The following is a 27,897-nucleotide window of genomic DNA, read 5'->3' as shown; positions in this document are numbered from 1 at the left end:
CAAATAATCTATCAGAAAGCAGAATGCTCTGTGAAAGGTAAGGAGTTAAGGAGAACTAGCTAGTTTTCATTTTGATGTTTCTTCCAGTTTGGTATTGGTTTGCCAGATTGTGATAATTGCTATGCAAAAAGAACAGATTTTCTTTTTATAGCAAATCATTCTCTGTTCTTAAAAATTTAAAATGTTAGCATACCTGTATGTGTAAAATTAATTTCGGTTACCATTTTGTGTATCTTGATCCAACCTTCTGACAGGAATCCTATGCTATGTTAAGCAAATATGATCTACTTGTGGCCAAGGAAGAGATAGAGAAGGTGGACACTTTGCATTACACTTGGGAAAAACTGCTAGTCCGTGCAAATGAAGTACAGAATGAGCTCATTGCTTTGCAGCCAAACTTCAGAGGCGAGCTTATTAGCACTGTGAAGACTTTTACTGAAGACTGTGCACAGTTCTATTCAGATTATGATCAGGCAAGTGTTTGTGGTGTATGGTAGTAGAGGAGCTTCTGAGTAGCAGTGGGAGTATGGAAAGATTGTGGAGTTAACTAATTAATGGGATGTGCCTCTACTGTCTGAAGAATATGTTTATTCTTGTTAATGTGATATTTGAGTTTCAGTGCAGTAGAATGTAAATGAGTCCAGCTGAACCAGTCTTGTATCATCTTCCAAGTAATGCTGATTTTTACTTGAAAAAGGAGCTACCATTGCCTAGCTTTTACACTATTATGAAAACTTCTGTATTGAAAAGACAATTAATTGCCGCCTTTGTTCTTTTATTTTTTTTTTTTAAATAAAGTGCTTGTTCTAGTAGGTAACTCCGTGATCTCTTGGTTCTGTTGTTATATGACGTAGGGATGGAATCCTGCAACCGCAAAGATGTTTGAGTTAGCATTTAGAAAATGCTGATTAGAAATAAGTTGTGGCTATTTTCACCCTTTTTTTTTTTTTTTTTTTTTTTTTTTTTTTTTTTTTAGAATGGGCCAATGGTGGTTGGTTTAGAGCCTCAGGAAGCCAGTGACAGGCTTACTATGTTTCAAGTACTGTTAATTCTAAGACATTGCTTAATACTTACTGCAAGTAAACTAACACCTGGAGGCTCTGAGAATGAATCAGAGTAGTTGAACTAATTTTCATTGATACATAGGGTTACTGATTGGGCAAAGTCTGTTTTAACTCAATGAAAGCTAAGTTGGTATTTTTTCTATGCATTTGCAAGGAATGCTGGTTAAAATTAGATTTTTTTAGGAGCTAAGAGAAAGGCTGCATAGATAATAAGTAACAATTGCTAGATTCAAGTAACCTGATGAGAGCCTACTCTCAAGTTCAGTGTGTTTGGCTATAGGCGGTTACTGATTGGGCAAAGTCTGTTTTAACTCAATGAAAGCTAAGTTGGTATTTTTTCTATGCATTTGCAAGGAATGCTGGTTAAAATTAGATTTTTTTAGGAGCTAAGAGAAAGGCTGCATAGATAATAAGTAACAATTGCTAGATTCAAGTAACCTGATGAGAGCCTACTCTCAAGTTCAGTGTGTTTGGCTATAGGCTGTTCTTGTGTTCATTATTGCGTCTTTTCCTCATGAATACAATTCTGCCCAATCTTCTTCCCCTCTCCTCCTTTTTTTTTTTTTAATAGTATTAAAGCTTTCCATTTAAACTGACTATTTTTCCTGTTGAAATGTTTCTTTGTACCATCATTAATTTCTGTTCCTGTAATGACGACTTCTAATGGTTTTCCTTTTCCCATAGTGCTATTCATGTGGCTTCCTACTATGTTCCCTCAGTTATATTGCAATTGACAATTAAATTTTGTTTTTCTTTGCTGTTTAAACAGTAGTAATTCTTACTTCAAACCTTCAATAAAAGAATTGCACAGCATACTGGGAGAGGTAGAATTTGCTGCATCCACCTTTCTTTACTTTGCATGTCATGCTACACCTCTTTCAAGTACAAACTTAGCATTTATTGTTCTATCACTGTACCACATGGAGTAAATGATCTCCCTGTCAACTTGTAAAGATGTGCCTCCAGCTAACTAAAAGTTACTTTTCTCATGAAAATTGTTGACAAAACTGTTGACAGTGTAAGTTGTTAGTATCTCCTGTATATCTTTCTAGTATTTACTAGATTTTAATCACTAATGCAGCTCTAAGCATAATACCAGATCTTGAATATTTAGTTATTTAATTTTATTTAATTTAATCTTTTTTTTTCTTTCTTAGAATCGATTTGATAATCTCTTTCGGAAATATATTACTTATGCTAGTGGGGAAGATCTTTTTGGTTTGCCTGTTACTCGGTATCCTCAACTGTTTGAAATAAAGAAGCAACTGAATCTGTTACAGAAACTCTATAATCTATATAACAATGTCACTGACACAGTCAGTGGCTACTATGATATTCTTTGGTCAGAATTAGACACTGGAAAAATTAACAGTGAACTTCTGGAGTTTCAGAACAGGTGAGAAACTGCTGCTGTGGTAAAGATGCCTAAAATACTTTTGTTACTTCTTAAATATGATTATAAGTGATTAGCACCAATAATCATATGTGAGCATGTATTTGTTCACTGAAACGTAAAAAATGTGAATTTTAATTGAAAAAATATATCCATTACCAACTTCATAAAATAAAGGAGCCAGTTTAGACTCTAAATATTGAGGATTATTGTTCCTTAGAGATCTTCTTGGTTAACTTTTTTTAATGAGATTGGAATATATGTTAAAATTGCTATTTATTTTGTTCATGAAGGGAAATTTCGCTTGTTTGTTGTAATCATGTTATTCATGAGAGACAGATTCACCCTAGATGTCTAAGGCAAGTTAGTGAATTGCTGAATAGTTTTTCTACAAAATGGGATATATTGCATGCGTAGAAGCTGAACTTTTCATCAAATCAAGAATCAAATGATTTAAAGAATTAAACTTGCATGTTCTGAGGAACAGGGTTTTTTCTAGAGCGCAGAGCAGTGCATATCATGAGCCTCACCAAAAGATGAAATCAAGATGTAATGTGGTTCAATTGTTTTTGAAGATCGCTTGGACAAAGTGTATTAGAATTATGCAGGTACACTCCTTAGGGGGAGCCTGTAGGTGCCTGCCCAGCTATCAGTCAATGAAATAGACTGAAATAGATTTTCTCACATGCAGAATCACATGTAGAATCTTCAAAACACAGGTAACCTGAATTTGGGAGGTATGTGGTCTGCTGTTAAAACCATATACTGTGGTTAAACGGGTAACAGAAAGAATATTTGAAACTTTGAAAAAGCTTGCATTATTTCTACGTAGATGCCGTAAGCTTCCTCGTGGTGTAAAGGAATGGCAGGCCTTTTTTGACCTAAAGAAGACCATTGAGGACTTCAGTGAATGTTGCCCATTGCTTGAGCGTATGTCAAGTAAAGCAATGATGCCTCGGCACTGGAAGCGGATTACGGATGTCACTGAACACAACTTTGATGTGGAAAGTGAAACATTCAAACTGAGGAATATAATGGAAGCTCCGCTATTAAGATATAAAGAGGAAATAGAGGTATCGTGAAGGAAGAGAAATGGATGCATGAAACAAAACAATCTGCTTGAATAGTATAGGAGTAACAGTAGTAAGAAGGAAAACAGAATACTTCTAAAGAAAGAACAGAGAAATGGACTATCGCTTCAGCTTTCTGTATAAAATAATGACACAAATATATTGTGGTGTCAACTGTTTTTCCATCATGCAACTTGACGCAGGAGTTAATTTGTGAGGGTGCCTTGCTTTGCAACGTTGAAGATATGAAAAGTAACCATTATTCTTTATTCCCCCCAAAGCTGGCCATATTGTGGTGTGGTATACAGATTATTAGCTATGGTGTTTGTATGTCTGTAGATCTCTCCACTTGATAAATAGCTGCTCATCAGCCTTACTAGGGTTAAAGGAAATACGAGTTAGATTTGTATACTGGAGACTTGAACCATTCATAGCTTGTTTTGACACCCTATTTATTTAAAAGGATATCTGCATAAGTGCTGTGAAGGAGAGAGACATTGAGCAGAAGTTAAAACAAGTGATAGCTGAATGGGACAACAAAACATTTATCTTCGCAAACTTTAAAACCCGTGGGGAACTTCTTTTAAGAGGCGACAGCACATCAGAAACAATTGCTACCATGGAGGACAGCTTGATGGTTCTTGGCTCTCTCATGAGTAACAGGTAACAGGAAGCCAGGGGGAGGGAGGAGATAAAAGTATCTGCAAGAGGCTTTGTTTTATTGAACAATCTATCTTTCACAGAGGAGAAGGAAAATAAACATCTAGATAAAAACTAAGAGCTTGCTTGTCCTTGAGCTGTTCATGGGCTAGTTCTTATTGTCTGCATCCGTCCAATAAGTTCTTTTGAAAGCATGTGGATGCAGTTCAGACTTCCTGAATAGTCAACTGGACAGTTTTCATCGATGCAAGAAAGTGGTGATGAGCATAAAGGAGAACACTGCCTGGTTGTGGCAGGCCTACTACGGGCATTACGGGCACTGCTACTCTGCCCCCTGTGATAGGTCACTGCCTCATGCCGAAGGTGCTGAAAATCCCAGTTAAAATGAACTTCAGTTTGTCTGGTTTCACATGCCAAAGCCCGCAGATAAAATAAGGAACACAGAACCTGAATATCAGGCAGATGTTCAAAAGCAAGAGTTCAATTGATAAGGACCTCTGAGAGTCTTGCAGCTTTCAAGATGTTGCATAGTCCCTTTTTGAAACCACTTTACCTTAGAGTGAAATTGAAATCTTGCTCCTATTCAGCTTCTGTTGGATCAGAGCTGTGCTATGCACCATGTGTACAAAGCAGCAAGTTGGAGCTGATTTGGTTTATAGCTGCTAACTAGCTGAATTGAGTCACAGAATCATAGAATCATTGAGGTTGGAAAAGACCGCTAAGATCGAGTCCAACCGTCAACCCAACACCACCATGCACACTAAACCGTCCCTAAGCACACCACATCTACACGTCTTTTAAATACCTCCAGGGATGGGGACTCCACCACTTCCCTGGGCAGCCTGTTCCAATGTTTAACCACTCTTTCAGTAAAGAAATTTTTCCTCATGTCCAATCTAAACCTCCCCTGGCGCAACTTGAGGCCATTTCCTCTTGTCCTATCGCTTGTTACTTGGGAGAAGAGACCGACACCCACCTCGCTACAACCTCCTTTCAGGTAGTTGTAGAGAGCGATGAGGTCTCCCCTCAGCCTCCTTTTCTCCAGGCTAAACAGTCCCAGTTCCCTCAGCCGCTCCTCAGAAGACTTGTTCTCCAGACCCCTCACCAGCCTCGTTGCCCTTCTCTGGACACGCTCCAGCACCTCGACGTCCTTCTTGTAGTGAGGGGCCCAAAACTGAACACAGTATTCGAGGTGTGGCCTCACCAGTGCCGAGTACAGGGGCACGTATACAGAGTCAAGTATCGGTTTTTATACTTTCACTTAAAGATACAAGCAGCAAAATTATTCCTCATCCTTATGAGTAATGTGCTGGCTTTCAAGAGACTTGTTTCCTTCTTGTAATAAAGCAAGTGTCTTCTTTTTATTTTAGATACAACACACCCTTCAAGACACAGATTCAGAAATGGGTGCACTATCTTTCCAACGCAACAGATATCATTGAGAACTGGATGACTGTGCAGAACTTGTGGATTTATTTAGAAGCTGTTTTTGTTGGCGGTGATATAGCAAAGCAGCTTCCAAAGGTTTTCAGACATGCCTTTTTTTCAGTTTGTTTTTCTGCATTTTAAGAATAAATTTTAACTGTGATGTCATAATTGATGCAGTAACAAAATTCATTTTTTTGGTACTTAACAAAACTGGTCTTGCTAAGAAATCAGGTAAAAAATGCCAACAGAAGTATTGTGTTAGAAAGAATAATAAAATTGTTTGGGCTAGTTGATCTTTTTATTTCTAGATTGTAAAATTGTTAACCAATATGTGTTTGAGTTGTGCCTAGTAGTAGCCTAGTTAGGCTAGCTTAGTAGTACCTACCACTAGCCTAGTAGTATCTACAGTTTTGCTAGGAATCCTTGTCTTAATCTTCCCTACGTAGCTTTTCAAATTAAAAATTAACTTTAGTTTTTAGAAAAAAATCTTCGAATTTGAAACATGCAATTCAAGCATAATGAGTTTTCTGTCTTTTTCTCTAAGAATGTTTGAAAGAGAAAGTAGATAGCAGGCTTGACAGTCAAGTATAAAATAAGCTGTATTGTGTAAGCAGTAAGATTTGTGTTTTTCTAAGCTGAAAAATCTTTAGAAGTTGGACATGGGATTACTAGTGAGAAGATTACTGGTGAGATTACTGGGTGCCAATTCTGCAAGCAAGTGCCTTTTCCCTCTTCTCTTTTCATGCCTCCATCTCTTCCGTTCCACATTCATCATCATGTTTCAACAGGAAGCAAAGCGTTTCTCTAACATTGATAAATCCTGGGTGAGGATCATGACCCGAGCTCATGAAACACCTAATGTTGTTCAGTGCTGCATTGGAGATGAAATCATGGGACAGTTACTACCACATTTGTTAGAACAGCTTGAAATCTGTCAGAAATCACTCACAGGGTAAGATTACTACAAGACCACAGTCTTGGGCAGATGGTTGTGAATTGCGTAACTAGGGAAAGAGCAATTGCTTGAGTACTGTCCCACGGACTTTGCAAAGATCATGTTGTTATTCTACTATGAATTCAGTTGAACTGAGCAAACAAGTTAGCAGGGTGATACAACACCTCCAAAGAAATTGCTAGCAGCTCACTGATAAATATTTGATTTGTGACTAAGCTGTCCCTCACTGTTATCTCTGTTGAAACGAAAGCTTGTTTCAGCCTAGTTTCAATCCGGAAGGCAGTCTAGATCTGTATGTCCTATTCAGACCCTTCACGAATCTGGGAGAAATTCAGCATGAGACATAGCAAGTAACAGACTTAATGTAAAAACATTTTATTTTCGTTTAGTTCCTTTTCTTTTTACTGGTGCATACATTATAGCAAATAATAAAAGCTTTCCATGAAATGATTTCTGATGCTAAAAGAGTAGCCTTAAAGCAGGTGCTTAACATGAAGGTATGATGGATAAGAATTGTTGTCGTTGCCACTGCTAAAAATTGCAATGATACATGGTAAGAAATGCCACCTTTACAGAGGAAAGGATGTATAAATTAATCTAATTCACTTACCATCTACCCCTCCCGGCAATTTTTTTTAAAATGCAGGTACTTGGAGAAAAAGCGGCTCCTATTCCAACGGTTCTTCTTTGTGTCAGATCCTGCTCTGTTAGAGATTCTTGGCCAGGCATCAGACTCTCACAATATACAGGCGCATCTGCTGAATGTCTTTGACAATATTAAAACTGTCAGGTTCCATGAAAGGGTATGTATTGCCCACACCTCAGTGTTACATTCTTTCAAATTAACAATGCACAATACTTGTTAAATAAGAAAGCTACCTGGGTGCATGGGCATTCAGCTGTTTTACCAAGTTCATCAATTATTTGATGCTGCATAGTCTTTCTTCATTTAAGATTTAGTTTCATATCCTCATTTACTTAATAGGAAAACTCTAAAATAGCAAAACAAACAAAAATTTGCACCATTGCTTAGGTTTCAGAAAAAAACACCCAGGTACTGAAATGTCTTCTGTGGCTTAATATAGGCTAGCATCCTCTCAGATAAGCTTCTGATTCTTTATGAGCATATTTGTATCTTTAGATTACCTGTATTTGTACTTTTTCATTCATTTTTTGATTGTAAGAAAAAGAAAAATTGTATCTAGTCTCTCTCTGAGTTATCCTTAATATCCCTTCAAACATACTGTTTGAAGAACAATTTTCTTATACCCTTTACAAGAACAGAGCAACAAATTTATTTTTTCCTGTGTATGCATACATTTTAATAGGAATTCACTACCTCCCCATGCATTTGAAATTCCTTTGATTGACCATGTTCCTTAACTTTTGTGTTTCCATTATTTTTGATTGTAAGGCTGTAAATTTTGTTAGGATATTAACCCACCAATAATGGGGGAAGATTTCCTTTATTGTGACTGGGAAGTGGATAAAACATTGAAACTTAAGTGAAATTCAGGGAATTGTCAGTGTATTGGGCTTTGACTCCTTGTTCAGATGACAGTGTTTTGTTTAAAGCCTTTCTGCACACCAAAAGTAATGATTTAATTGTTTTTACATTTCACTTAACACATTGGTATAATTTGTTCGTTACCTAAATAAGTTTAATGGAGTGATGGCAAGAAAATCAGACAGTTATGGTAAAGATAACAATAAATCTGTAAATCACATAATGTTCTTGCTTTGCTTTTATTAGATATATGATCATATATTGTCGATTAGTTCACGAGAGGGTGAGACCATAGAGCTAACTAGACCTGTGATGGCTGAAGGTAACGTGGAAGTTTGGCTTAATTCTCTGTTGAAGGAATCCCAGCTGTCACTGCATCATGTTATTCGCCAGGCAGCTGCGCACACCCAGGAAACTAGTTTCCAGCTGACTGAATTTCTTTCTACTTACCCAGCCCAGGTAATATCATTGTTAAATCAACAAAGAATTGTTCACAGATATGTAGCACATTGATGTTTTTCCCTTGTCTTTGCAACAAAAATTGCAGCCACTATTATAAATGCAAAACTGACATTTAAATTTATCTTAATCACCTCAGTCTTTTAAGTTACACTTTACATATCTGAAACCAAAAGAAGAAACCTTACCCTGAAGCTCTTGTTCAAAAATAATGCCGAATGCAATAAATTAATACAATGGAGTTAACACTATTTCTTTACAAGCTTAATACTGAAAGAAAAGTAGTAAAATCGTATGTTTATTTATATATTCAGGAAAACATTATATATTGCTGAAGATTTGGAGCTGAGGGTAGTGCTGAGGGAAAATTATTTTCTTAGTAGAAGCTTCTTCACTTGTGATCAGGAATGTTGTGGGAGAGGGGATAGAGAGTTTGTGAATTATTGAAAAAAGGTTTTAAATTGAAGCACTAATTATTCACTGATTAGGTATTAATTATATATATAAAGTATATTAATGATATATACTATTTATATATATACTGTAAATTATATTGAACAGTTGTATCAGCAGTGCACCGTAGGCAGTATCTACAAGACTGAAGTGTGGACTTAACTATGTGTTCATGAATGGAGTTGGGACACATAAAACAAATGCATGGGTTGAATGACCTCTGTATGGGTGCATGAAAAAATAATTTTGTACAAATAGTAGCAGAACCATTTCTTTAGTTTATCTGTGTCTGTGAATGAACATTTTAGGTGAAAGAGAAAAGATTATCAAGCATATACTTTTGTGTTTCCTAAGGTTGGGTTGTTGGGGATCCAAATGATTTGGACAAGAGACTCAGAAGAAGCTTTGACTAATGCCAGGTATGATAAAAAAATTATGCGAAAGACGAACCAGTTTTTCCTGGATCTTCTAAACATGCTGATAGATATGACAACAAAAGACCTTAGCCCAGTCGAGCGAGTGAAATACGAGACATTAATCACTATTCACGTGCATCAGAGGGACATTTTTGATGGTCTGGTAAGTATTGAAAAATTTACAGTGAGTTATGAGGTGGTTTCCACAATTCAACAATGTGAAAGGACAAGAAGAAAATATTACTATACCTATGAACTCCTGCCTCTTAAGCTAAACATTTAATTTCAGGACCGTAAAGATTATGTGGCCTGGAGTATTATAAAAATGCTGATGTTGCTTCAATCCCTGTCTTAGTTTCCCTTTAAGTAATTCAGTGTTTTTTTCCCCCACAAGCAATAGCAGAATTTTATAATGCTTTGTGTTGGCCCACTTAAGTTAGATGCCTCTGTTGCATGATCAGTTAGGGACTTCTTTTTCCTCTTACATTGTGTTGCAAGTAATTGTCCTTTCTCTGGACTACATTGTGAGTCTTGAGGAGTAAATAGAATGAATGTGGAGTTATAGTACAGGAAAAAGTTTGAAGTTGGTTGAGCGGCTATCCCCTCTGTTGTAGTTTCAGTAGCATACCTAATTATTACTTAGGGACTTATTTATTCACTTCATGCCTTCTCATGCTGCCACGTGATACTAAAATTGGAAAAATGAAAGCATTTACTGCTTAAACAATCAAACTTAAAAGCTAGCATACCCTTTTACCTATAGGAAGCTCTGGACTTGACTGAAATTAAGCTGTCTGAGAAAAGAATTACTGAGTTTTAATCCATTGCTGATAGGCAGACACCTATGTTTTCATTGCAGAACCAGTTGTTTCTAGTTATAATAATCTCATGTAAAGTATAATTTTTAGATACAACCTGCAGGGCATCTTTTTTAATCCTGTTTTAATATTGAGTTGGTCAACTTTGAATTACTCCCAGCTCTGTTGAATTTCTTAACTAATATCTGCACCATGACGCTGTCTTGAAATACCTTTTTTCCAATTTGCATGTGGTTTCATACAATTCTCATGACTTTTTTTAAAATAAAGCATCACATTACGTGCTTCCTACTCATACGTAAAAAAAAATGGTGGAGATGAGTAAAAGAAATGGCAGTTTTAATGTTAACTGAACTTAATGACTTTTGTTTGAGGCTTATGGACTGTTGATTTGTATTTAGAGTTTTGACACGCTTGTCTAAAGCCTGAATTTCCTTTGCCTTAGTATGGGTTTCAGGGACAGCAATAACACATTAGCAATTTTTGTGGTAAAAATCAAGATAGGATCTCCACTATTCTTGTGTTACTAGCTGTTCTTTATGCCTTTCATTGTGATTGCAGTGCTGCCTTTGCATTACTAATTAGGTGAGATAATATAAATGCGAAAATAAATGTTAACCATGAATACCACAGCCTTTTTTTCCCTCTTTTCTTAGTGTTGCATGCATATCAAGAGCCCTACAGACTTCGAGTGGCTGAAACAGTGTAGATTTTATTTTAATGAAGACTCTGATAAAATGATGATTAAGATCACTGATGTGGGTTTCACATACCAGAATGAATTCTTGGGCTGTACTGACAGGCTTGTCATAACGCCTCTTACAGACAGGTGAAAAAGACTGATTTTATTCCTTTATTCTTTGATGCCAAACCTAGACTTTTACAAGAGCAATTTAGTCATTCCTGTTAGATGCAAAATAGATCTCTGCAGAGTTTATCCTTCACAGTCTTATCAAAGTCAATAATTTTACATGGAATACATGAATATTTTTGTTTCTGTGCCTTACAATATGAATAACTTCCAGCTTATTTTCTGCCACATACTTGCGTGATCCCCACATATATGATGTATGGGACTCTGATTCTTATGGATGTGAGGCTAGTATACCTGAGGATCAGGTACATCCAACAGATACAATATGCAGAGAGAGATACAGGACAAAAATAAGTGTTTACAAGCAAGCTAATGAAAACAGCTAAGGAAGAGTAGACAGGAAAAACAATTTTATTCAGCTGTAATAGACTGGAGAACTTTGATCTAGAAGGATGTTGAAAGAATTGCAGTCCTATTAACAGAGAGGTCTACCTACCTAACTGGAACAATACAAAGAATGCTTTATAAGCTATCATTGGCAAAATAAGGACATTTGGTGTTTTTGTTTTTGTTTTTTTTTTGTTTTGGTTTGTTTTGTTTTTTTTTTACTATTCCACACAGCAAATTCTAGAGCTTCTCCTTAGATATAATTGTTAGCTGGTGTTTTATTGCATTATGCATGGAAGTTTCATTTATGAAAATGGGATGCACTGTATGATCAAATTTTAAAGGTGGATGAGAAAGGAAAGATTAGCTGTCTTTCATTATTGTACTCCACAGTATAATGTAGTTCAGAACTACTTCAGTTAAAGTAATTCAGGAACTAAGCTAACCAAACAAGATTAGGCAGCATCTCTGTATCTGCTTTCTTCCCTTCTCGTGATCTTTCAGGTTGTTGATTATTGAGGATTATCTGTTCTTCCACTTTATGTATGAGGAGACGGACCTTAATATTACCTGCATCAGGGGCTGAGTTGAAGGGTTTTTCTTCTTACTGATTTAAATTTTAATTAGAGGCATGTCATTTCAGTGGTTTCCTTGTCTCCTTAAATCAGACCTTCTTACGTAACACACTTGAGTAAGTTCCTCTGGCACTATACAGAAAACTCTGTGCTGCAGCCCATTAAGTGATGATAGGCTGTTGCCTTTTAGATGTTACATCACTTTGGCTCAAGCTTTAGGCATGAACATGGGTGGAGCACCTGTGGGACCTGCAGGAACTGGAAAAACTGAAACCATCAAAGACATGGGACGTTGCCTTGGAAAATACGTAGTGGTCTTCAACTGTTCAGACCAAATGGATTTCCGAGGACTTGGGAGGATCTTCAAAGGTAAGATGTGGACCAAAGGTAAGATGTTGGCCAAAAGGGTCAACTGTATCCTGGGATGCATTAAGCGTGGTATAACTAACCAGTCAAAAGAAGTGATTGTCCCACTATACTCAGCATTGGAGTGGCCTCACCTAAAGTACCGTCTGCAGTTTTGGGGTCAACAATGTAAGAAGCATATAAAATATTAGAATGTGTCCAAAGGAGAGCAACAAAGATGGTTAAAGAACTAGAGGGTGTGACTTATGAGGAATGCCTGAGTATACTAGGTTTGTTCAGCTTAGAGAAAAGGGGTGCCCTCATTACTGTCTACAACTTCCTCACGAGGGGGAGTGGAGAGGGAGGTTTACTAGGTTTGTTCAGCTTAGAGAAAAGGGGTGCCCTCATTACTGTCTACAACTTCCTCACGAGGGGGAGTGGAGAGGGAGGTTCTGATCTCTTCTCTCTGGTGTCTGGTGATAGGACGTGAGGGAATGGCTTAAAGCTGTGTCAGGTGAAGTTCAGATTGGAGATTAGGAAAATGTTCTTCACTGAGAGCGTGTTCAAGCACTGGAACAAGCTCGCCAAGGAAGTAGTCAGGGACCCAAGCCTGTTGGTGTTCAAGTAGTGTTTGGACAACACTCTTAGGTACATGGTTTAACTTTTAGGTAGCCCTGTGTGGAGTCAGGAGTTGGACTTGATGATCCTCATGAGTCCTTTACAACTCAGGATATTCTGTGAATATATGATTCTATGGACTATGTGAAAGTTACAAATGCTATGAGAACATCTTTATAAAACAAGGTCAACACATAATCAGCAGGTGGTTTTCAGCCTTTTAATAAATGCAAGTAATTAATATCTTGTTATGAATGTAAAATACACTTGCAACACTGTCTCAAAGAAATAGAAATGTCTGAAAACATAAGACAGTTTATGAAAGGATACATAAAGACATTTAAAATAATCAAGGAGGACTGCCAGTACAAAATGGAAAAGCTGTGAAATTTATTGCTGAACTGGTGGAATGTGTTGGCTTCTGATTTCAGTATTTTGTCTCCTTCAAATGTCAAAGTTCTTATCAGTTGAAGGAAGTGCATGAATAGCGCTATATATGTTAAAAACAATTGGCACAGTTCACTGAAGTTAGATGCAGATGACATTTTTTTTTTTAGGCACCTGAAATTGATACCTGTCAGTCATGGCAGATGTCAAATTAGAGATCAAGTGGAGGTCGTTGACTGTTGTATTGTTACAAGTGACTGTGCTGATGATTTTTTGTTTTGTTTTCCCCAAAATATCCGAGGAAGAATGCAGTTCTGGCACAGACTGACCCCTAAGTTCTTTCCGGGTGAAAGCAACTTTATTGTTCATTTTTATCTGTGCAATAAGCTATTGACGAGCCATCATATTTTCATAGGCTTATTGCAGGGATTTTTTTTGGGGGGGTAGGGAGGAACAGGAAAACATTCAAGATACTGAGAGAAGAAGCAGAAATTGAAGGATGTAGTATCCTAGACAAGCTTGAGGACTTTCGGAACTTTGTGCATTCTTGCTTGAAAAAGAATTAAGTTCTTCTCCTTGTCCCTTTCCTAACCCTCCAAAATAAACATTTTTTTTTCCCTGAGGTAGATTAACCTGATTTTTGGCTTATGAATTGCACCAAAAAAGGCTTAACAACATAATGGTCAGATGATTAGTTGCTTTTCTCTTTGAAGGTCTTGCTCAGTCTGGCTCCTGGGGTTGCTTTGATGAATTCAATCGTATTGATTTACCAGTATTGTCAGTAGCTGCACAGCAAATTGCAATTGTGTTGACATGTAAGAAGGAACGTAAAAAAAGCTTTATTTTTACTGATGGAGATAATGTGGAAATGAACCCAGAATTTGGCATCTTTCTTACTATGGTAGGTATCCAGTAGGTTTCTAATATGCCAGTGATGATTGTACAATAATCGCTTCTAACCTGGTATGTTAAATGTACTTGCTAACTCTTAAGTCACTCAGCTCTTAGAACTCACTGACAGTTTGAGAACATTGAGCATTACTACAAAGACAGTTTACAGGTCTTGTTTCAGTGACATCAAGTGCATGCAATTAAGAAGTGCAGCCAGCATTGTAAATACAAGTTGTTATCTCAATGTCAGACTACTTCTGCATGCTGCCTTCTAGTTCCCAAAGTATGCTTTTTGCCTCAAGTACAGAAAAATGGCCATAGAGATATAGGTAGAAGTAGCCAGTAAAACAGGACCTATAAGACAAATACAGATTTCTCATACCTCATGGATGTAAGAGAAGCTAAAATGCTGTAGAGATATGGTAGTAAATCTGCATGGCAATTCATTTTTACATGTGATTTAAAGCCAAAAAGCTATTTTTGTCTAACCAGATTACACGTTCCGGTGCTGATTCTTCTGTTTGTGCAAGGTGCAGTCAACCACAAAACCTGTTCTTCTCTCCAGAATCCAGGATATGCTGGACGGCAAGAACTTCCCGAAAACTTGAAGATCAACTTCCGTTCGGTGGCTATGATGGTTCCTGATCGTCAAATCATAATTCGTGTCAAATTGGCTAGTTGTGGTTTCATTGCTAATGTTGTATTAGCAAGGAAATTCTTTACACTGTACAAGCTGTGTGAAGAACAACTGTCAAAGCAGGTGGTTATTTTCATATGAGGAAAAATTATCTTAGGGAAAAACTATATATGATGTCACAAATTATTAGTATCTGTGTGAAGAAAATGGAAAAGTCCATGTTCACTAAGTAAGCTAAATGACACTTGCAGTTTAGTAGTGCAACCCTCTGCTGTCCTGGAGGACTAACTCCTACTACAGGTTATCTGTACAAGAATGGGACTGTCATTCAGAACATTGATTATTATTAAGATTTGACTTTAATGAATGGTGATGATTAAGGCAAATAAAGGGCTTATATATTAGTTGGTCTCATAGAGTGGATTGAGAGGCATTTAGTTTGTGCTGCCTGTGCTTGTTTAGATGTTTCTTAAATAAAGTCAGTTTCCAAGGTCCACAGAGAATTCAAAATAATACTGCTAGTTTATTTCCTAATAGTCCTTGGGAACCTTATCTTGGTTCAAAGAGTTGTGATTACGTTTATTTTTTCTGTCACACCTTACAGTTTAGTAGGTGGTAGCAGAGATGGGGAATGAAGTCGCCCATAGTCATACAGCCAAAGACTAGTTGTTGGATGTTAGGAGGCATTTGTGCCACGTGTACCACTTCTCATACATATCCATATCTTCGATGATAAATAAGAATTGTTTCATCCCTGTTAACTTGGGGAAAATTTTCATATCTTCTTTGCCTATCTTCTAGGTGCATTATGATTTTGGCTTGCGGAATATATTGTCAGTGCTACGTACATTAGGAGCAGCAAAAAGAGCAAATCCCACAGAAACTGAATCTGCCATTGTCATGCGTGTGCTGAGAGACCTGAACCTGTCTAAACTGGTAAGTTCCAAGGGCCCAGTAAATTAATTAAACTGCACTTTGGAGCTACGTGGCTTTTTCTGAAATACAATTTGAATCTGTTAAGGTGATCACTAGAAGATTGGATGTGGTCTTTACACTGAAGCTAGCTTGGAAATGTTCCATTCTCTGGATGGTCTTGGGTATTGGTTGTGGCTGGGATAGAGTTAATTTTCTTCATAGTACCTTGTATGGGGCTGGGGAGGGAGTGAGCGAAGGGCTGTGTGGTGCTTGGCTGCCTACCTGGGTTAAACCACAACATCTTGAATTGCTCAGAATTTTTTTTGCGTATTTCTCCTGCTACCTGTAAAAATAAGTGACCAAATAGAAGTCTATGTAGTAACCTCTTTAGAACCTTTGACCTAAAGTATTTAGTCACTCTTTTGAAATAATCTGTTTTTCATAGTAACGAGTACCATCTCATCTGTCTTAAATAGCTAGCAAAACCTCTTCTGTTGCTGTGATATTTCATCTCCTTTATTACCTTTTTTTATACCTTAGACAAATAATTTACTATTTGTATAAAAGTTATTGCTAAAATCTACTTTAATAAATTCAGTTGGTATGTTAGTGGTTTATTTTCAGTAACTTTTGATTATTGAAAGCATCACATTATCTCCTTCTGCTGTGTCCTGTTAGAGTGTTTAGCGGCTAGAGGGTTACCATAGATGGTTCCTTATGTTTTCAAATATTTCTTTAGCTCTACAAGAGTTAGGGATTGTTTTTTAAAATGCTAAAATAAACAAAATAGGTTTTAATCTGTGGGTTTTTTTTTCCCCCCTTGATTTTCACTAGATTGATGAAGATGAACCCTTATTCTTGAGTCTAATTGAAGATTTGTTTCCAGATACCCAGCTTGATAAAGTAGGCTATCCTGAACTGGAAACTGCCATTGACAAACAGGTAATGTTTCTCTTGATCTGTGGTGCTGTGGTGTAACTATCATGATGTGACATCTAAGAAAATTATTGATGTTGAATCTACCCACCTGGTACTAATACGTTCTACTATTTAGAGGAAGAGTAAGCTTTTCCATAAACCTTTACCATTCCTATATTATTATTAACCTTATTCTTAAGGATGTCACTGAATTGTGATTGTGGTGTCCTGTGGTTTTCTTGTGAGTCGTTTGTGGTGACCAGTTTGAAAAATGCACGTACATACGCTTGCCTTACGTGACCCAAATACTTAATATTTGTGTAAAGGCTAACAATCGGAACATGAGCTTGAGAAAAGATTTACCTAAAATGACATTTCCTCTATTTCATCTCCCATTAAATCTTTTGGAACATTTCAATACGGTCAACTTAAGAACGTCAGTGGGATATAGAAGGTTAATGAAGTATGTACACTTAAATGATCACCTCTATTAAACTTTCCTCCAGAATTTCAGTATCTCCTCAGATAATTATTTAATAGTTAAACAGAGAAATAAAAAACTCAAAAAACCTGTCAAAAAATCCCAACATGAAAAAATTGAAAATCAGAAGTGCATTTCTGAAGAATTTGAGTATATGACTTTTCATTTACTTATATTTAATATGATTAGATACAAGTAAAGAGGTCTGCTGCTGGCTTTCCTAACAAGGAAGAGTTGACTCATCAGCTAATGTTTATAAAACCGTTTTGCTTTCTGTAGTTTATACAGCCAGCTTTAAAAAAGGACTCACAAATTAAGCTTTTATTAGGAGAAACTATAAAGAGCTTGAATCTTATGCTTTAAATTGTCATTTCCTAATAAATTAAAAAGAGGTCTTAATAACATGGTCTTCATAGCTCTACTGTTGGTGATCTGTGAAGCCAGACATAGAAAGTGTCAACCCTTTTAACAACAAACCATTATCACTTGCTTGTAAGTAGGGTGTAATATCAGCCCATACTGAAGTAGTGTTGGAAACTTGAAGAGCTTTAGGCACTGTGATTATCTTATGTAAAACAAAATTTATCAAAAGTTCAGATCTGAGGATCTCATGGTACTTTTTTAGTGCTGTGACAGTGTTTGGAAATTTTGTTAGCTTATTTTGGCATATTTTTCTCATATTGTTAAAACTTAAAATCTAGAGAAACCAGAAATGGTAGGCTGTCTTGTTTGTCTTGGAAGTGAACCAAGGTTTTGTTGAATGGAGCTCTTTGCTGTGTTTTCAGAGTTATAATGGCTCAGTACAGGTTAGAAAACAGCTAGGTTAGGACAGAATCAAGTTCAAGAGGACTACTTTTATTGGGAAAGGGAGGCAGGAATTTTTTGGAAAATATCATAATGAAGAAATAGCCGTTACTTGAAGTGTTTTCTGTGTTTATATGTTGTGGCAGGTTGACCCCAGCTGGCAGCTAAGCCAACACCCAGTCACTTGCTCACTTTCCCCCAGCGGGTTGGGCGAGAGATTCAGCAGGGGAAAAGAGAGGGGAAAAAAATCTCACGGGTCTAGATCGAGAGAGTTTAATAAATGAAGAAAAAAAAAAGAAAAAGAAATACGTGATGCCAAACCAATCACTCACCACCAGCAGACTGATGCCCAGCCAGTCTCTGAGCAATGGCTACTTTGGAGAAACTTCCCCCCAGTTTTGTTGCTGAGCATGACGTTATATGGTATGGAATATCCCGTTGGTCAGTCAGAGTCAGCTGTCCCGGCTGTGGCTCCTCCCAGCCTCTTGCCCATCCCCAGCCTACTCGCTGACGGGGCAGTGTGGGAAACAGTTCAGCAATAGCCAAAACACTGGTGTGTTATCAACACTGTTTGATCACAAATCTAAAACGTGGCACCATATGGGCTATTATGAAGAAAATTAACCTGATCCCAACCAGACTCAGTACATATGTACAACTGTTAACAGAGGATCTTTTGGGAACATGTCAAGTCTGCTTGTGAACATACTTCTTTTTTGATAAGGGAAATATCTTGTCTACAAGATTATTACAGAATCCAGGAGTGTTAGAAATTGTTAAGAAAAGGTAAGTCTCCACTGATGGCATTGGATTAGGGTGAAGGAATAGCTAACATGACCATCTTGTTTTATGTGAAGAAAGAAATCAGTTCAGATACGTTCTGTCAGCGCATCATTAGATTTTGGATATATTACTCTATTTATGTGGACTCTGGAAACAAATCAGAAGGCTATATTCTGTACTGGAAAGAAAGGCAGCTTGACTGGTTTGGTGTCAACTGCAAGACCTCTTAAGATGTGAATGATAACAGAATTTTATCGTGTATCCATGAAAATGGTGCATCTGATGTCTTTGTTGTGCTTTGCAAACTCCATTGCTTCAACAGTGGTGTTCTTCATGGTGATGAGGAGTTGGTGGCAGCATATACTTCATGGTTGCTGTTGATGAATTCATCTTGTGCTGCCTTCTGTTCCTGGCTTCCTTGCAGAGCGAGATAAATAAGTTGAACTGACAGGAGCTTCAATATGCGAGTAATATAGCAAGTGGTAGTGCCAGTTCCATGGTTCTAATTGGCTACGTGACAGTAATTGTAAAAGCTGAGTTTTATCTTATCAGTAAAAAGTTAGTCCTCTTTTTACTGATAATATTTTCTGAGATTTTTTGTGGAACATAATTTAAAAACCAGAAATTATACTTGAATTAAAATATAATTGTTATTTTGAGAGCTTCACTTTTATAACATGATCTTGAGTTTTTAGAAATTTTTTTGACTGTCAGAAACATATAGTGTTCTATGAATCCTTAAGAAATAGTTCTAGCTTTTCTCTACTGGCTAAAAACTTTCTTGTTCACTTCCAGCTGAGTCACTTTCACAAGGAACAGCAATACCATTATAGTGATATAACTTCTTTAAGCTTGGAACTAGTAAAAAGTAGTAAACAATCATATGATATTTGATTCTAAAACATCATGTCTTTTCTTAGAATGATGATATTAAGAAGTTACTCAAAGGTCTGTCTGTACACTGAGAAATATTTAACAAAATGTTTTACAGAAAAACTTTTGGCTATTGTAAGCATTTAGAAACACAAGTCATCATCATCATCATTATGATGACAGGCAAGTGAAAATGCTGTGTGGCTGTGAAAGACATTGCTAGCAAGAGTGTTTTTCTAAAGTTCTTGGCTTTTCCTTAAAATGATGTTTTAACCCTAAGAAGAGCTAAAAAAAAAAAAAGGTTTATCTTCTTTTATTTTTCTGAATATATATTTGAATACCAAATATGCCTTCTTTTCAGTTTTTTATGTACAAAAAACCTTTACAAAGACTGTAGTCTTCTGCTGAAGATAGATTTTTTTTTTTTTTTTTTTTTTAAAGCATCAAAATATCTTGTGCACTAAAATAGTAGTAATTTGTTTTTCTGTCACTGTCTATAGGTGGAGGAAGCTGGACTTGTTTGTCATCCTCCTTGGAAACTGAAAGTTATCCAGCTATTTGAAACCCAGAGAGTAAGGCATGGATTGATGACACTAGGACCTAGTGGGGCAGGAAAAACTGTTTGCATCCACACTTTGATGAAAGCCATGACAGGTATGTCAGTATTTATATTGTAAACCGTTATTAAACTGTTATGTTGTAAACCTTAAACCACATTGTTTCTTCATAGAAAGCCTCAATTACTTCACTGTGAGAATAAATTACCGGAAGAATCAGTTTGTGTGTTGTGATACTAATTATTGTGGTAGTATCTTTTAAAAGCTTAAAAATATCCGCCATTCAAAGTCATACAATATAATACTTTTCTATTACTATTTTCCATATTATGATACTTATATCAGAAGTTCTTATTCTAGAAACATTGAGAAAGATAAGTACTGTCTGGGTAGACAGCTCGGACAAGTGATTAAAGCATCTCCCAGGTTTGGCTGAGGTAATGCTGAAACCTTCCCCTAATCATAAGTGTTTAGTAATTTTTGAACACAATTCACAAGACGTGGTCTTTATCTGCAGTATAAAATAACTACTTCTATCATTTGTTGCTGCTAGGAGATAGTTCCTGGTTTAGGCAGTGACAAAGTCTTCAAGTGTATTAATTTTGTGTCCTGGCTGGACGCTTGAGGAGTGTGTGTTTTTGTCCTCTGTATTTCTAAACAAAAATATTAGTGGAAGAACTTCTGTTTGATCTTATTAAACTAAAAGCTCATAGCTGGGGGAGAAAAAATGTCTCTTTTGAGGTAAGCTTGTGTTACCCATTTCACAGGCTTCAGTAGGCTGCTTATACAATTTTCCAGAAATGGATAGTTTCTGTGAAAAATGGTTCAGCCAGTCTGTCATCCATGCAGTACCTTAGTGTGCTTACGAAACACTGTAAGCTCTACATTGCAGCGTAAATAACTGTTCCATTTAGGAAAAAAGCAGAAAGAACAGATAGTTGCATTATACTATTTTCCTGTATTTCTGTAGCACTGAGATGTGAACTATTACAAAGATAAAGCTGCCGCAATACTTTTTTCAAGCTGATCTTCTGGCATAACCTCATGAAATGTAAGACTACATGACTTGCCAGGCTTCTATCTTACATGTTAGTGAACTCTGATTATAATTAAGATTTTAAGATAAGCCATTTGTTTAGCTCTTTCTTTCAACTTCTTATTACTGGCTCCTGATTAAGTTTTAATATTGGCTTTTCTAAAGATGTCTGGCATAGAAGTTTTAAGCTGTTGTTAATGAGGAAAATATAAAGGTTATATGATCATGATATGGCCAGATAGAATTTAGCTGCCTAAGAGACTTCACAGGGATATGCCAATATCATATACTTTGCCTATTCCAAGATGTATGCAAGTGCACAGCGGGGAAAAACAAAAATCAATCAATCATGTGGAGCATCTGTCTGGTATTTAGTCATTGGGTTTTAAAAAAGTGCATCCAAACCAAAGGTTTTAAAGCTCTATTGTTTGATAAGCCTTCAAAATGTTAAACTAAACCTTGAATAAATTTCATCTCGCTGTCCTTCTGTTCCGGATGAATCTATGAAATGTGAATTGTACTTTCAGAAGTTTCAGAACTTTGTTCTACTTTAAATTTTGATGGCTCAAATTAACGAATATTGATGTATAGCAAGAGGTAAGCTTTCCAAGTAAATACACAACTTCTTATAATGGTGAATGCATATTAAACCATACATTTGGGTGTAATGATTTTGAATTTGTCGAAGTTCTCTGACTGTTGAAAAGAAATACCAAAACTAACTGATGATCTGCCTTCGTAGATTGGTGACAGCCACATCGTGAAATGAGAATGAATCCTAAAGCTATAACTGCTCCTCAAATGTTTGGTCGTCTCGATGTGGCAACAAATGATTGGACAGATGGAATATTTTCAACACTCTGGAGAAAAACTTTAAGAGCCAAGAAAGGTATAATGAAAAACAATTTCCTCCAAACAAAACAAGCTGCAGGGCATCTCTCTAAAGCACATTAGCAGACTTTTTTTTTTTTTTTTACTTACATGGAAGCATTGGAATATTGCTGCAAGAACTTCTGTCTATTGTATAGTCTCTGTTCTAAATGCTTTGTATTCAAACTGTGTAGTGTAGCAAATACTGTTTCACTAATTTTGCTGATCCCTCTCTTTTAAATGATAGGCCCTTGTATGGAAGAAAAGTGGAAGGTAAGAGTCAGTTCCCCCAACACTGGTACGTGATAAAAAATTTTGGTGCTGTCAGGATTTCTACCTGGTCTCCAGCTGCCATACTAGAAGGGTATGAATCTCCTTTGTGTCATACCTGCTAGCCCTGCACATACCATAGTCCATCTCAAATGGCACTAGGTAATTCTATTTAGGCAACCAATTTCTGCCTAAAATAATGCTGGCATATATTCTTAGACTGCTATATTAGCTAAAGGAGAGGCCTTGATGGATTGACGCTAGATGGATTCTTCCTTGTTTGTCTGAATATTAGTATGTGACCTTATCATTAGGCCTTAAGGACTAAAGGAAAAAGAAAGAGAAAATCCTAACATTTGTTGCACTGTCAATTTTCATGCAAAAATTCTTAGTCTTTAAGGATACAAATAGAAAATACTTTTGGATTTAATTTTGTTGGTTTTGTTTCAAATCTAGAAATGTAGCACCCTTGAGAATGTAGCATAGCAGTGACTGTTGATTTTTATATTTTTCTGTCCAACATGAAATATAAATTAGCACAGTCACATGACTTCCTCAGATTCACTGTTTGCAACACTTCTGTGATGTCTCTTTATGAAGTGAACTCCAGACCATCTCATGCCTGAGATGCCTGTACCATAGCTATAAAAAGCCTCTAAATATAAAAACTATTTGCCTCAGAGGTGAGAAAGTTTCTCATCCGGAACCTTCTTGGTTCATACCTAGCAATGCACCAAGCCACCTAGGCCTAGATAGTAAGGACTCACTCTGAAGGCAGATGAGAGTGGGACCATCTCTGACTGAAGGGCTATCTAGCAATGCACAGCAGGGCTGGCTACTCCCTAAGGGACGGGGAGCCAGAAGCCAAGGGGGGATCCCTTTCCAGCCACGGCCTCTTGCTCAGTACCCAAGTGAGGTGAGCAAGCCAGACCCAGACCCTCCTAGGAAACAGAAGCAGGCTTTAAGATACATTTCAGTTACTAAATGGAAAGAGCTGGAAAAACTTCAAAGGGTCAAGTTTACAAGCAGGAGAACTAACAACAAGAATCTTCCCCTAATAGACCTCTTCTACTAATGAAAGTGAGCATGCTATTTGAGAGGATGATTTTTCAAGTGGTCCTTTCATTTAATCTCACTACATTTACACAAACTCTTTGGAATCAAATGAGTTGTGGTTTTAAATAGATCTATAGTTTCTATCTTCTTTTTGTTGTTTTATGTAAGTTGAAATAAACCTAATTTATTACTGCGTTGAAGACTGGATCCATAAAGCTGTTTCAGACTATTACAAACATGACTTATGCTGATGACGCTTTATATACTGAGCAATGGATAATTATTATCAATAGGTGACAAAATGAAGTACTTAATTGAAATTGAGTGATGGAAATGGTAATTGTATTAAAAGCTGAGATTCTAGCTGTGTGTGTGAATTCAGAATTAGTTCACAATTTGTTTGCAGAGAGAAGAAACTGGTCCTTGAAAGAAACTAGAACTTCCTCCATAGGCATTTTCATCTGTTATTTTGGATTATAGGTGACCACATCTGGATAGTTCTTGATGGTCCGGTTGATGCTATTTGGATTGAGAACCTTAATTCTGTCCTGGATGATAACAGAACTCTAACGCTAGCAAATGGAGATCGGATACCTATGGCACCAAATTGCAAAATAGTCTTTGAACCCCATAATATTGATAATGCTTCTCCAGCAACAGTTTCAAGGAATGGGATGGTATTCATGAGCTCATCAGTTCTCAACTGGAGCCCTATCCTTGAGGTACAGTAGCTAAGTGATTGTTTATGTATTGAAAGTTTCACTGGTTACTTATTCAACACTTCACTGTTGTTACTTTAGGACCTAATTTTGTGACTTTTGCTATGAAATAGCTTTTACACTGTATAAACTTATAGGTCAGCATTTAATACAGCAACGTTTCTGGTAGTTTATACAAGAGTGAATAATGTATTTTTTTCAGGAACACAGTCAACATATTACACTTTCAAAAACATGGATATTTCACTTTCAGATAAATTTGTAATTCATGGTATTTTATACAATTGAAGAACAACTCGGTTGTCAAAATACCAACTACCTGGCAGCCCCTAGTACAGCTTCAGACCAAGGAAGAAGAAAGAGTAAACAGGCTGTGTGGTTACTCTCTCTCTGGCATGGAATGAATCATTTAGAAAAACAGAACATGTTATAGGTGTGTTTTGGAGGGAAGAACAGCATATAACATACTCAAATTTCGAAGTGATTTATAAAGTGAGTTTTTTCCTTGTATATGACATCTTGCATCTTCCAAAAACCAGAAAAAATAATTCCTTATCTTGACTGAATGCTGGTAATGATATAGTGAATGATACATTCAGAAATTTGAACATACTATGGTTTTTTTCATGTAGTAAATATCTTGGTAAAGATGAAATGTAAGAGTTCCCAAGAATCTATGTAATGTTCCATAGTAATATCTTTCAACAAAACTTTCAGCATTTGATTCCAGTTTTCGTCCCTTTTATGAAAACAGTGGAGACAATAGCAGTAAAAAAAAGTTGGTTTCTGATTTTTTTTTTTAAATTCTTAAGCCCTATATTGCCTTAGAAATTTATTGGTGAAGTAGGCTCCTCAGGATTAACACTTTTAAAAAATCTGAATTAAAAGAAATACTAATTTATTTTATCTTTATTTTTTCTTGTCTAGTCAGTCGTATTGAGAATATTTTGTTGACTTTATTTTTCTTTGATGAAACATGGACTGTCTCATGAATATCAAAAGTTAAAACTTTCTTCCTTGTGGCTAAGACACTGGTTCCTGTGATCATAGAGAGAATTACTTTACTACCTTCTCCTGAAAACCAGGTTAATATAGCTTTCTTCTGTATAATCCCAAATTAACATTCCTTTATATGGGCTTTAAACTTTAATTTTAAGCTAGGAATAGTTTAGTCTTCCTGTTTATGAAGTTAGAACATCATCCAGGCCCTTGTAGCATATTTACCTCCCTGTCTGCAGACTCAAAAGAACAAAACTTTCACAGGTTACTATGAGCTGACAGACTGAATTTTACTGTCCTCCTTTCTATAAAGTATTACATTAACAAGTTTTTTTTAGTAGTTTTTAAAATGAATGTTTCACAGTCTCATTCACTCATTTTCCAAATCAAATAGAATACCTGTGGAAAATACAACTAATGCTCATGTAGACAGTGTTGCTTAACTAGCCAGATGAAAATACAGTGGCTTCGTATTAACTTTCAGATGTTAGTAGTTGAGGAAGCCTTTTGTAATGACTACTCTGTATTATTCTCAGATTTTTAATTGTTTTAACCCATAAAGCTTCTTATGCTTTTAAGTCTTATATAGCTTGCTTGTTTATAACCAGATTCCTTGTCTGTAAGTCCCTGATTTGTCTGGCAATGGAGAAAAAGTTGACATGCCACGGGGCATGGTCTGTGGCACTGCCTAGAACAACTGTCCTTAGCATATTAGAGGTTTCAGCACAGATGGAAATCAAGAGAGAGACAGTACGCTGCTGTCCAAGCCCTGAGTGGCCAGCAGTGCCTGGTGCCTCTTCCTGGGGCTGGAGACATCGGAGTACCCCTGGGGGAAGTGTGCCCTGGGTGTGGAGTTATCAGGTGAAGAAGCTGTGGGAAGGGGTGAGAAGACTTGCGTGCCTTCAGGGAAGATAAACAGATCAGCAGGATCTTTGCAGAGACACTGCAGACTCAAGATCCCTAGCCCTATAATGGAACAGGCTGAATTGACAGCCTGTTTGAACGTGAGCCGGCAGTGTGCCCAGGCGGCCAAGAAGGCCAATGGCATCCTGGCCTGTATCAGAAATAGTGTGGCCAGCAGGAGTAGGGAAGGGATCGTGCCCCTGTACTCAGCACTGGTGAGGCTGCACCTCCAATACTGTGTTCAGTTTTGGGCCCCTCACTACAAGAAGGACGTTGAGGTGCTGGAGCGTGTCCAGAGAAGGGCAACGAGGCTGGTGAGGGGTCTGGAGAACAAGTCTTATGAGGAGCGGCTGAGGGAACTGGGGTTGTTTAGCCTGGAGAAGAGGAGGCTGAGGGGAGACCTCATCGCTCTCTACAGCTACCTGAAAGGAGGTTGTAGCGAGGTGGGTGTTGGTCTCTTCTCCCAAGTAACTAGCGATAGGACGAGAGGAAATGGCCTCAAGTTGCGCCAGGGGAGGTTTAGATTGGACGGGAGGAAAAATGTCTTTACTGAAAGAGTGGTGAAACATTGGAAGAGGCTGCCCAGGGGAGTGGTGGAGTCCCCATCCCTGGAGGTATTTAAAAGACGAGTAGATGAGGCGCTTAGGGACATGGTTTAGTGGGCCTGGTGGTGTTGGGTTGATGGGTGGACTCGATGATCTTAGAGGTCTTTTCCAACCTCGATGATTCTATGATTCTATGATTCTATGAAAGGAGAGCGAGTGAGAGACTGCATTCAAAGCTTTGGTGAACAGAAACTCCCAAGATGAGGAAGGCTGTAAACTTGTGATTTCTGGCAACAGAAGCGAGGTTTCTTTTTCACCTGCAGATCTGAAATGGCAGGTCAGGTATAATGCCCTGAGAATAGGTGCGGAGCGACAAGACCCACTAGGGGAGGCATCAGAACCCAGCTTAGCCTTAACCAATTAAGAGAAAAAGGAGTGTGATTGTCATCAGAGACTCCTTCCTGTGATGGAGGCACCCATGTGCTGTGACTTGTTGCCTGTGGAGGTTTGCTGCTTGTGAGGGACTAAGGGTTGCTGCAGAGGGTTTTTACCATATTTCTCTAGTAGTGCCTAGAGCCTTTCCCTTTTTGAATGATATTAAATAACATGGAGCTGGCTGTTCAATCACAGCTAATTAGCAACGCTCAAGAATCATCACTAATTTATTTGATAGGTTTCTTTGTCAAGTCCAAAATGTTTGCATTCTTATTAGGAAAAAAAAAGTGTTTAATAAGTTTCCTAAAAATTTGGCTGTTACTGAAGTTTTACCAATGCAAATACATGCAGTCAACACAAGTGCCTTATGTATATTACTGTAAGGCTTTACTTTTTTTTTTTGTTTTTAAGCTAATATGGGTACTTGGGAAAGTGTAAGTGTAAAGCCCTGCCGAGAAGAAATTGGGGGTACTGGTGGATGAAAAGCTGGACATGAGCCAGCAATGTGTGCTCGCAGCCCAGAAGGCCAACCGTATCCTGGGCTGCATCCAAAGAAGCGTGGCCAGCAGGGCGAGGGAGGTCATTCTGCCCCTCTACTCTGCTCTGGTGAGACCCCCCCTGGAGTACTGCATCCAGCTCTGGAGCCCTCAGCACAAGAAAGACATGGACCTGTTGGAGCAGGTCCAGAAGAGGGCCACAAAAATGATCAGGGGGATGGAACACCTCCTCTGTGAAGAAAGGCTGAGAGAGTTGGGGTTGTTCAGCCTAGAGAAGAGAAGGCTTCGGGGAGACCTTCTTGCAGCCTATCAGTACTTAAAGGGGGCTTATAAAAAAGATGGCGGCAAACTTTTTAGCA

The 27,897-nt window shown here is 37.4% G+C and overlaps 1 protein-coding gene across 1 annotated transcript in view; it reads left to right on the top strand.

Annotated features, from left to right (window-relative positions):
* The window catches only part of DNAH5 (dynein axonemal heavy chain 5), a 142,300-nt gene that overhangs the window by 53,867 nt on the left and 60,536 nt on the right, over nucleotides 1-27,897 (top strand). The window contains 19 exon segments of the mRNA XM_009287950.1: nucleotides 255-473; nucleotides 977-1,039; nucleotides 2,222-2,460; nucleotides 3,290-3,530; nucleotides 3,991-4,190; nucleotides 5,558-5,711; nucleotides 6,404-6,567; nucleotides 7,217-7,373; nucleotides 8,324-8,536; nucleotides 9,344-9,568; nucleotides 10,880-11,052; nucleotides 12,190-12,368; nucleotides 14,063-14,250; nucleotides 14,806-15,000; nucleotides 15,679-15,813; nucleotides 16,627-16,734; nucleotides 20,152-20,305; nucleotides 21,987-22,133; nucleotides 23,921-24,162. Of these exon segments, the coding sequence (XP_009286225.1) occupies nucleotides 255-473; nucleotides 977-1,039; nucleotides 2,222-2,460; nucleotides 3,290-3,530; nucleotides 3,991-4,190; nucleotides 5,558-5,711; nucleotides 6,404-6,567; nucleotides 7,217-7,373; nucleotides 8,324-8,536; nucleotides 9,344-9,568; nucleotides 10,880-11,052; nucleotides 12,190-12,368; nucleotides 14,063-14,250; nucleotides 14,806-15,000; nucleotides 15,679-15,813; nucleotides 16,627-16,734; nucleotides 20,152-20,305; nucleotides 21,987-22,133; nucleotides 23,921-24,162 (3,396 nt within the window).

The sequence above is a fragment of the Aptenodytes forsteri genome, unplaced genomic scaffold (genome assembly GCF_000699145.1).
Source record: "Aptenodytes forsteri isolate BGI_AS27 unplaced genomic scaffold, ASM69914v1 Scaffold27, whole genome shotgun sequence".
Classification (NCBI taxonomy): domain Eukaryota; kingdom Metazoa; phylum Chordata; class Aves; order Sphenisciformes; family Spheniscidae; genus Aptenodytes; species Aptenodytes forsteri.
The sequence above is the reverse complement of the archived record's forward strand: the minus strand, read 5'-3'. Positions and strand labels throughout refer to the sequence as shown.